Genomic DNA, 12,030 nt, shown 5'->3' on the forward strand with positions numbered 1-12,030 from the left:
TTTGTAAAATACTAATACTGTATATATATATATATATATATATAGCTTTGTATTTTTTATTTTCCTTTCATATTTTTATTAATCTAAAACATAACAACTAAAAATGATGTTTCAGCAATTTTGTCTAGAATATAATGTACAGATAGAACTTTCACAGCAATTAGTGATACAATATATTTCTTAACCTAGTCAATAGAAAGTATTAATTTGTAGAACAACAACAACAATATTACCCTAGAAGTTTAAGCAATTTATAATTTATAAAACTCTTTCCTTATGTATTCTACCTGGTTCAACACTCACAATTAGCTCATATGTCTATTTTCCTTCCTACCCTCATTCACAGATTACAGAACTAAAATTGCAAGTATGATTTTCTCACCCCTGAAATCACAGATGAAGAAACCTAGATTTACACAGTAATATAAGCAGCAGATTAACTAAATTCTAGTGTTCTTTCTAATAAAGAGAGTTATTTCCCTACCTCATTTGGAATATTGTGCTAAATATGTGAAGTACAGCAAATGAGTGAGACATGGCTACCTATCCTGAAGAATTCATAATATGAATGGAAGTAACAGCAGTAACAAAGGATAAGGTAGATTCCATTAATGAATTTATTCATAAGATTTTGTGTGTTGGGTAGGTCCAAAGAAGGATCTACCATAGTAGGAGAGAAGGAAAAAGAACATGGGTAAAATACTCTGGAAATTTTCATGGGAAAAAATATTTATGATTTGGGCTCTGAAGTGGATGGGTAGATCTTGAAGAGATTTAGAGGAAATCAATATGTAAAGACTATGTTCCCTTCAAGAGCTCAATTTAAAAATATCAGCAAGGCATATAACCAAAGTAATAGTTCTTTAAAACCTCTCTCCTAATAAACTTGTGATATAGAATATACTCGTTTTTATACACAGTCCACTTCTGAGGAATGCCATGTCTGAAAAAGACTCCCAAAGAATTCTGATGGAATTCTGTAAGCCTATACTTACTCTCTAACTACCCCTTTTCTAAGCATAAGAAAGTAAGGATTAGAATCAGGGAATTAGTGGAAATGATAAAGAAGGGAGGATAATTCCACTTTTAACTATAATGGAGTAAAAGGGACCATATCTACCCTCCCACTACAAACGGCAACCAACAATGGACACAGATTAAATAACAGTTTTCAAACTGTTTCAAACTAATCAACAAGTAGCTCATGACTGTGACCTCTGAAGATCATCATAGTTACTTGAAGAGACTTTCCAAGCTGTAGCTCCATAGAGGGAGGACCCAAACTCAGCCAGGCAGAGTTCTCAGTTGGAGGAGGTTAAAGTAACTAGAATTTATGGATCAGAGAATATAAGAAAAGACAGCTGCACAAGAAAGAGGGTAGAGATCTGCAGTGCATTCCCAACCAACCTTTAACTAAGGACTGATTTAGTGACTGCATGCCAGTAAGGCTTTCCCAGCATAGGGAAAGAACCATTGGAAAAGATAAAGCACAACAATCCCAGAACCAGGAATAATTTGCATCTCAACCATCCAGAGTATAAAGACTTCTTAGAATGCAGGACATTTAGTCACCTCTTCAGAAGAATATTGCTTCAGTAATGGAACTACGTTAACCTGAGGCTGAAGGTTGCTCTGGATCCACTAAAAAAGCCTAAAAGCAATCATTAGATGATCAAACTTTTCTGAAGTTACTTACTATATCTAAAAATAGAGTAAGGGAATACAAGAATATCCAGTATTCCAAAACATAAAATCATTAATACCTGGCACTCAATCAAAAATAACCAGGATAATATATAAGTGGTAAAATATGACACAAAATAAGGAGAAGATTCAATCAATTAAAAAGATACAGAAATGACACTGATGATAGAATTAGGAGAAAAGAGTGTTAAAATAAATATTAGAATATATTCTATATGTTCAAGGAAGTAAAATATGAGCATTGTAAGAGGAATGGAAGAAAAGAGAAAGTCCTCTATCATAGAATGCACAGTAAATATTGAGTAAATGAAAGGGTGGTTCAAGATGATGTTGTAGGAAGATCCTGAACTCAACTCCTCCCATGGACACACCAAAACATCAGCTACACAAAGATCAATTCCCCTTGAAAAATACCAGAAAACTAGCTTAAGAGCTTCTCCACAACAAAAGATAAAAGGGCTACATCGAGACAGTAAGAGAGGCAGAGACATAATCTTGCTAAAATCCCTACCCTCAGCATGTCAAATCACTGTTTAGGGGGACCTCACAAATTTAGAGTTTCTCCCTGAGGAGTGAGGGGCTTACGCCCCATATCAGGCACCCCAACCCTTGGGATTTACACTGGAGAGATGAACACCCAAAATATCTGACTCTGCAAAGCAAAAGGGCTTATACCCTGGACATCCAAAAGGCTGTGATAAATGGAAAGGCTGCTTTTAAAGGTCTTACAGACTTACCCCAGGAATCTCCAAAAAAAAAAAAAAAAAACGTAGTTTGGAAAGCACCTTTCTATATGCAATGGACATTCATTAGCATGCGCTGGAGACACAGGGGTCTGGTAGGATTTTCTTGAGGGGAGAAGATGCTGGCAAGCACCATTTTTGCATTCTCATTCAACCTTGCTAGTATTGTAGGGATTGCCCCACATGGCCCTGCTGCAGATGCTCTCCCATAGCCCTGCTGCAGCTGCCTGGCTTGCCCTACCCACAAGCTCTGGTGGCCCTACTATTGCCAGGGAGCTCACTCCTGTCCTGGGCCCTCTCTGTCCTCCCCCATAGCCTCTCTGAAGCCAGCAGGCTCACCCTGCCCACATGTTGTATCTCCCTGGGCCCCACTGCAGCAAGTTGCTCATTCTACCCTTGTGCTCTCCCCTATTAAGAATAAATCAGACTATATAGGTAAGCACAAAGTTCAAGATTCAACCAAGAACTAGGGCAAGGTTGAACAAAAAGTTTCATCGCCTACACAAGGCCACTCCTTCTAGAATTGGAGAGATAGCTGTTCCACTTAATACACAGAAACAAAAATATAGAGAAAAACAAAATGATAAAACAAGAATACATTCCAAATAAAAAGAACAACATAAAAATAGAAAGAAAAGAAAAAAAAAATCCTTGTTGAAATGGAGATAAGTAATTTACCTGATAAAGCGTTCAATAAATCATAAAGATGCTCACTGAATTGGGAGAAGAATGGACGAACACAGTGAAAATGTCAAACAAAGAGACAGAAAATATAAGAAAGTATCAAACAGAAGTCATGGAACTGAAGAATACAATAACTGACCTGAAAAAAATACACTAAAGAATTTCAACCACAGTTTGGATGAAGCAGAAGAACAGATCAGCAACCTGGAAGACAGGGCAATGGGAATTATCCAAAAAGAACAGCAACAACAATAACAACAAAAACCAAAAGAATTTTAAAAAATAAAGATAGCTTATGGGACCTATGGAACAACATCAAGTGGAGTAACATTCACATTATAAGGTCCCAAAAGGAGAAGAGAAAGAGAAAGAGACAGAAAACTTATTTGAAGAAATAATGGCTGACAACTTAATCAACCTAAGGAAGGAAATAGACATCCAGGTCCAGGAAGCACAGAGAGTTTCAAAATAGATGAACCCAAAGAGCTCCACATTATAATTAAAATGTCAAAATTAAAAGAAAAAGAAAATCTTAAAGGCAGCTAGAGAACAACTTGTTACATATGAAGAAACCCCATAAGGCTATTAGCTGATTCTTCAGCATAAACTCTGCAAGCCACAAGAGAATGGCATGATATATTCAAAGCGCTAAAAGGAAAACTTCCAAACAAGAATATTCTACCCAACAAGGCTATCATTCAGAATAAAGGAGAGACAGAGTTTTCCAGATAAGCAAAAAGCTAATGGACTTCACATCACTAGACCAGCCTTGCAAGAAATGTTAGAGGTACTTCCTCAAGCTAAAAACAAAAGGTACTAGCTAATAACAAAAAAACATATGAAAGTAAAAATCTGATTGGAAAAGGCAAATATATTAAAGATAGTGGATTAACACTTAAAAACTTACAATGAAATTTAAAAGACAAAGGTAGTAAAACCAACTATAACTACAATAATTTGTTAAGGTATACACAAAATAAAAAGATGTATCATATGACATCAGAAACATAAAACCTGGGGTTTTATGGGGTGGGGGAGAAAAAATCTAGAGTCCTTAATATGTATTCAAAACTTACATTGCTCTCAACTTAAACTGCTATATATGCAGTCTGTTGTATGTGTGCCCCACAAAGCAAAAACCTGTATAGTAGATACACAAAAGATAATGGGAGAGGAATCGAAACATAACACTAAAAATGGTATCAAACTACAAGGGAAGACAGCAAGAAAGGAACAAAGAGGAACTATAAACCATCCAGAAAACAATGAACAGAATGGCACTAAGTACCTACCTATCAATAATTACTTTAAATGCAAATGGACTAAATTCTCCAATCAAAAGACCTACAGTGGCTGAATGGATAAAACAAGACCTATTGATATGTTGCCTATAAGACACCCACTTCAGATCTAAGGGCACACAGAGATTTAAAGTGAAGGGACAGAAATAGGACCACCGAAATATATATAGCAAGTATTAACAAACCTGAAGGTATAAATTGACAGCAATACAACAGTAGTAGAGAATTTTAATACCTCATTTATACCAGTAGATCTATCATCCAGACAGAAAATCAATAAGGAAACACTGGCCTTACACAACACATTAGACCAGATGGACGTAATAGATATATATACAGAACAGTCCTCCGAAAAGAAGCAGAATACACATTCTTCTCAAGTGTACATGGAATATTCTCCAGGATAAATGGCATTAGGCCACAAACAAGTCTCAGTACATTTAAGAAGACTGAAATCATACCAAGCATCTTTTCTGACCACAATGATATGAAACTAGAAATCAATTACAAGAAGAAAACTGGAAAAATCCCACAGGAAAAAAAGGAGATCTGCCATTTGTGACAACACAAATGGACCTTAAAAGTATTATGCTAAGTGATATAAGTCAGACAGAGAAAGATAAATACCATATGATTTTACTTACACATGGAACCTAAAAAACAAAAGAAATGAACAAACACAACAATCTCATGGATACAGAGAATGGACTGGTGGATGTCAAAGGGGAAGGCAGTTAGGGGGTGGGTGAAATCGGTGAAGGGAAAACATTGTATGGTGACAGATGGTAATTAGACTTATTGTGGTGATCACTTTGTAATGTATACAAAAATCAAATTATTATGATATATACCTGAAACTAATAATGTTATATACCAATTTTACCTCAAAAACAAAATACTCCATCAAACTTAAAGAGAGAAAAAAATAGAGTGATGAAAAATACTCTGGTAGATTTGAAGGCAGATTAAACATTGTAAAAGAAAAAAATCAATGAACTTGAAAATATATCAATATAATTTGTGAACTTAAATACATGAAAAATTGAAAACAGAGATAAAAGGACCCGAAGTTCTATCTCGTATCATTTTATTCCTAAACAAAGTTCTTTAATAATTTTGGTAATACTGATCTGATGCTGATAAATGTTTGTACATGTAACAGAGCTTTAAAAGACATAGAACAAAACAGAGAGAACTGAGCACAGAAATAGACAATAGTTGTCAAATCAGTAAGGGTGTATGAAATGTTAATACGAATCAACTTGCTGACCTATTTGATATTTAGAGACTACTCCATACAATGAATATAGATATTATGTTTATATATAAATGTTCTGTATGTAACAGAATATTTAAAAATATAGATCATAAATTTAAATAAATTGATATCATACAAGGTATGTTTTTGACAATTAAGGAATTTAGTTAGAAACTAGGAGCAGAAATACATATGAAATATACCCACATATTTGGAAACAAATCAGCAACTTCCTAAATAACCAATGTCAAAAATAACATTACAAGAACTGATTTGAAGGGACACATGTACCCTGATGTTTATAGCAGCACTATCAACAATAGCCAAATTATGGAAAGAGCCCAAATGTCCATCAACTGATGAATGGATAAAGAAATTGTGGTGTGTGTGTGTGTGTGTGTGTGTGTGTGTGTGTGTGTGTAACGGAATTTTACTCAACCATCAAAAACAATGAAATCTTGCGTTTTTCAATGATGTGGACAGAGTTAGAGCGTACTGTGCTAAGTGAAATAAGTCAGTCAGAGAAAGAAAAATACCATATGATTTCACTCATATGTGGAATTTAAGACACAAAACAGATGAACATGGGGGGGGGAAGAGAGAGAGGCAAACCATAAAACAGAATCTTAACTGTTAATAGAGAATAAACTGGGGTTTGCTGGAGGGGCAGTGAGGGGGATGGGTTAAATGGGTGATGGGGATTAAGGAGGGCACTTGCCATGAGCACTGTGTATTATATGTGAGTGATGAATCTCTAAAATTCTACACCTGAAACTAATATTACACCATATGTTAACTAACTGGAATTTAAATAAAACTTGAAACAAACAAAATAACATTGCAAGAAAAAAATAAAAATATTTGATAAAGGGGCACCTGGGTGGCTCAGTGAAGTTAAGTGTCTTCCTTCAGCTCAGGTCATGATCTAAGGGTCCTCTGCACTCAGCGGGGAGCCTGCTTCTCCCTCTCACTCTTCCCCTCCCCCAACTCACACTCACATTCTCTCTCTAATAAATAAAATCTTTAAAAAATATAATTGAACTAGACAATAATGGCATATTACAATTAATAAGGTGCAATTAAAGTATTATTTAAAGGGAAAAATGTATGCTTATATTAGGAAAGTATAAATGCTTGAAATCAATGCCATAAGTATCCACTTTAAGCCACTAAAAAAGAATATTAAGCACAAAGTAAACAAAAGGAAGACAATAATGAAAATAAGAGCAGAGATCAATGAACTAGAAAATAGAAAAACAAAATAGAAAATAACTGAAATCAAAAGCTGATCATTGAAAAGATCATTCTTTTCATAAACCTATATCTAGACTGATCAGGATGAAAAAGAGAGAGAACAAATAACTAGTTACCAGGTTATCAGGATGAGAGAGGGAAGACCAATATAGACAATGCACAAATCATGAGTAAAATAAGAGAATACTGTAAGTGACTTTATGTTAGTAAAAAAACTGAAATGAAATGAACAAATTGCTGGAAAGATATATATCACCAGAGATCACTAAAGACAAAGATATTACTGGAATAGACCTAGATCTATGAAAGAACTTGAATTTGTAGTTAAACCTTTACATAAGAAAAGTCCTAGCACAGACTGTTTCACTGGAAATTTTTCCAAATAGTTAAGTAAAAAATAATAGGCATTATATATATACACTCTACCGGAAAACAAAAGAGGAAACACTTCCCTAACTCATTCTATGAGGTCAGTATTGCTCTGACCCCAAACAATTCAAGAATAAAAACACAAAAAGACAGTATCTCTCATAACCGTGAATGCAAAAATTTTCATAAATTATTAGCATAGTGACTCCAGCAATATATAAAAAGGGCAATATAGGATAATCAAGTGGGTTCAATTCAAGGAATGTGAAACTGTTTTAACATTTGAAAATCAATGGAATTCACTGATTAGTGGGCTAACGATAAAAATCCATATAATATTCTCAAAAGATGTAGAAGAAGCATTTGAATGGAATGAAGGTAGAGATATTCTAGAGTAGCGACTTTTATTCCCACTTTAGCTTCCATGTCACCAAGTGCTCCTGATTCTCTTTGTGAAAACTTATTTTTCCCCACTGTTTGGTCCTCAACCGTTTTCTTTATTGGCTTCACTCATATCCCTTGGAAATATCATCTCTGTGTAACAGGTAGTCTTTCTCCTTGGACTGCTGCCCTATACTACCTAATGATTACAGGATTTTTTTTTCTTTCAGCAAGGATAACATGCTTGTATCTACATATAAATATGTCAAAATAAAAACTTCCCTCTAATACTAATTTTAGCTTTGTCGGTATCACTATCATATACTCCCATTCTCTGACTGTATATTAAATATCCAGAGAATAAGAACAATTATTATTTACACCATTAAAGGGATGAAACAAATGCCATATGAAGATATAATGATTACAAAATTATAGATTTACATGACTTACTATGTTAACCTCTGCATTTGATTTATTCTAGCCTGTATGATATTTATGTTTCCACTTAAATATAAGAATTTTGAACAAATGTTGAACTTTAAGACAGAAATCTAAACAGAAGGAAGTCTCTCTGGAAAGATAAAATGATGAGAATGAGATTCTAGAACAATATTTGTTCATTGTAATGAATGATCCAAGAGCTTTTCTGTGCTGCAATTAGATGTAATATTGACTCTTAACGATACACACCAGAAACCAGAAGTCTCTGAGATAACAGGATCATTATCTGGGGTGAATATGTTAATGTTTGATGTGTAATCCTTTAGAAAATACCAACAGTATGTCACAAAGGAATTAATGTTTGCAAAGAACATCTATTTACCTTATTTGAAGAAATATCTTGTTTATTGTTACCTGCTGTATTAAAATGGACAAAGGTTTGAAACATGCAGAATATCAGTAAGTGCTCAGGAAGAAATAGAAAAAAAGGGAATTGGATTGCAATTATTCTTCTTAAAATTGTTTTTTTGAAGAAACCTAATCCTCACTATGGCTACTTTTTGCCAATGTGAATATATTTCTACTAATTGTTTTCTTGTGATTATTCTTACACTGTTTACAAAGTGAAGAGATTCTATGAATATCCATAGCTATGCTTGAGTGGTAACCTGAATTAATAACTAAGATTATTTTTAAGATTGTCCATTTGTGAAGTTTCATTGTCTCCTTTTTAACAGTTAGAGCCATAACATAAAAGAATGAAATACGTTGATATCTGTTTGATGGTTAATAGAAATCACATAACATTGAAAATTTCCTTAGAAATATATAAAAGTAAACTGTCAAAGAACAGATTGAGAATAGAGAGTTTATTCATTTGATGAAGTAAGCTTTTTAAAAATGACATTATATTTATGGAAATTTAACTGTACATAATTAGTTTTCCTGAATAAAATGGTACATAATTAAGATATACAATTACATTCCAATAAAATGGTTTTTAGATACATATGATGGTGGAGCCATTAATACCAGCATTCGTATTTCTAGATACTTTCTAGCAGTAACATTAATGCGGTTGAATTAGTCATTGGGCTTCTGGGCCCATTTTGGCCAGAAACATGCCTCATACAAAGAAAAACCAGCACCATGAGTGTAGCCTTTGACTTGGATTAAATCACTCTGTTAATCTCTTTAACAATTTAATCTAACCAATTTAACTGAAAACAAAACCACCATAACCTTTTAATAAAATTCAAAAGAGTGCTTTTAGTCTGATAAAATAAGATCAGAAATCTTTTTCCATGAGATTGATTCTGGACACAAGCCAGAAGGACGTGCATGCGTAACCTACCTGTACCAGGAGATGGAGGGCTCAGGAGAGCCAGCGGCCCTGCAGGATAATGTCATCTCTTCTCCTCTCTCTGCTGTGGCATTAAAGGATTTCTGAGGCATTGTGATCACTGGTGGCACTGAAAAAAGAGATGAACATGGATGAAATAGAGATGAAAAACATTTCATCAACACCATTGGGACTTTCTTACAACTACTTTTTTGTTGTTGTTTTTGTTAAAATGCTAAGCTTTAGAACTTGTTCTCTTACCTCTGTACTACATCGACAGGACTGACTTGGTTGCACTGTAAGATGACTTTAAGACTACTGATCTCCCTTCCAATGTACAATAATTAAATAATTCATGCTAATGTTATTTTATTATTTTAACCTATCAAACTAAATGAGAAATGAGACATTTAACAAATTTATATATATATATACTTTTATATGTACTTTATTTTATATATAAGAATCCAAGAAAAGCTCTTGGATCATATACTTTTATATATACTTTTATATATATACTTTTATGAAATACTTTTCACAAAAAGACAGACAATACCACCCTGACTGACATCAACACTGAGATCTACTTGGAGCATAAATGGATTTCCTATTTGGGTCCTCATCGGTATATGTAATTCTATAAGCAATCATTCACTGCTTCAAGACAGGGCTTTCGAATTAGGTGTCAAACTATAATGTTCTTTCTGATTAACTGCACTTAATTTCTTCACACAACTATAGAACATTTTATGAAGAGAAAATGCTCAAGCCATAGAGAGTATGAAATAGATTTTCATGAACAATTCAATTTTAAAATTAAACTTCCCCAATTTCTAACTAATTACATTGCAAAAACTGTATATGCTGCACATTTTGGACATGTTGAAACTGTTACTAAAATGTACTGTTTGCAATAAACAAATCAATAGCATCCATAATAGATGCCAAATTTCAAAGTACAGCATAAATTTTTATTTAATGCGCACTTTTATGATTTTCAATTGAATCCGACAAAATAATATTCCTAAAATTAATTATATTAATAGAATTGTTTTTTATATATCCTAAACAACATGACCAGACAGGCATTTAGAAGTTTGATAATAATTAAATATCTTTACAATAGCATTCAGATCAGCATTGATGTTATATTTTTGCCATTGATGGTAGGGGTAGGAACTGATATGTATCTTAGCAATTAAGCACAATAAATCAAGTTTCTGCCTTTATGAATTTAGATACAAGGGACATGATCTGACATGCTGTCTCTAAAGTAACATAATAATTACAAGTATTACAATAGGATGGACTGTTTTCAGACATTAACTCTGCATTTTAAGTACACTGAAATTTGACTTTCTGTATCTTGTTTTAGTTCTTTTGTAATTACAGAAAAGAACACTTTAATCAAAATGTAATGCTTTTCATTTTGTTATAATAAACATAGTTGCAATAGCACAATGACTATTTTTTATTACAACAATAAATATTTTTAACCCATTAGATAATTAGAATGCAAATGAACTCTTCAATAGAAATTCTATCTATAGTAAAGTATTTGTGTAACTAGAAAAACTTCAAAATGGAGAATCACATGCTCCAGTTCTTGTCCAATTATTTTTACTAACTGAAACAAATTATTTATTCTTTATCATGATTTTCTTTTCTATAGTGTAAACTGCATATGCTGGATGATCTGTAAGAATTGACAAATCTTAATGATATTTTATGATACATTTTATGATACAATGACTCTGCACATGAAATGTGCATTCTTACTTACAGCGTGGATTTGTCGAACAATATTACTATTGCATATTTATATGGTACTTTTAAGAGTAATTCCAGAACTATTCTGAAGAATAATAGCATTCAAAACCTGCAGAGATGTTCACTAGTTCTGATGCCAAGATATTCAGGGAATTTTTTAGGCATCGTTAAGACTATAGAGCATTTTTATGTGTATTGCCTCACTGGTTTTGAATTTGTTATTGATTTGGATTAAATAAATTTTGTAAAAGATTTTACTTATTTATTTGACAGAGAGAGAGAGAGAGAGAGAGAGAGCACAAGCAGGGGGAGTGGCAGGCAGAGGGAGAGGGAGAAGCAAGCTCCGGGAAGAGCAGGGAGCCTGATGCGGGATCATGACCTGAGCTAAAGGCAGTCTCTTAACAAACTGAGCCACCCAGGTGCCCCTGGACTAAATAATTTTAAAAGGGATTACAATTATATTTCATCCAAATTTCTTGCTATCTCATAAGACCCATATCTAGTATATTTTTCTACTCTACTTTAACTTCTTAAAAATACATTTTTAATTTGACTGTATCTGAAATATCTAGTTTTAATAACTTTACAAAGACTTATATTCTATATATATTAAGTAGTCAATATTTTCTGGTAAGTTTCAGTTCTCATTCTTTGGCTTTAAGAAACATGAGAATGTGGAGGGAGGTAGCTCCAGAACTCAGACTTAAATGGAGATTTTGGTCCAACTTCATGTTATAATTTCCCTCATTGACCGCTCAGGCACCAAAGATCCCACTAATT

The 12,030-nt window shown here is 33.4% G+C and overlaps 1 protein-coding gene across 2 annotated transcripts in view; it reads right to left on the reverse strand.

Annotated features, from left to right (window-relative positions):
- NCAM2 (neural cell adhesion molecule 2) overlaps positions 1-12,030 on the reverse strand; it is a 519,291-nt gene that overhangs the window by 171,358 nt on the left and 335,903 nt on the right. For both annotated transcript variants that reach the window (XM_025872652.2, XM_073891683.1), the window contains exon 6: positions 9,493-9,610. In XM_025872652.2, coding sequence (XP_025728437.1) covers positions 9,493-9,610 — 118 coding nt within the window. The remainder of the gene's footprint in view (positions 1-9,492; positions 9,611-12,030) is intronic.

This window comes from Callorhinus ursinus, unplaced genomic scaffold (assembly GCF_003265705.2).
Source record: "Callorhinus ursinus isolate GAN/ISIS: 27379988/994484 unplaced genomic scaffold, GSC_fseal_2.0 scaffold1, whole genome shotgun sequence".
Taxonomy (NCBI): domain Eukaryota; kingdom Metazoa; phylum Chordata; class Mammalia; order Carnivora; family Otariidae; genus Callorhinus; species Callorhinus ursinus.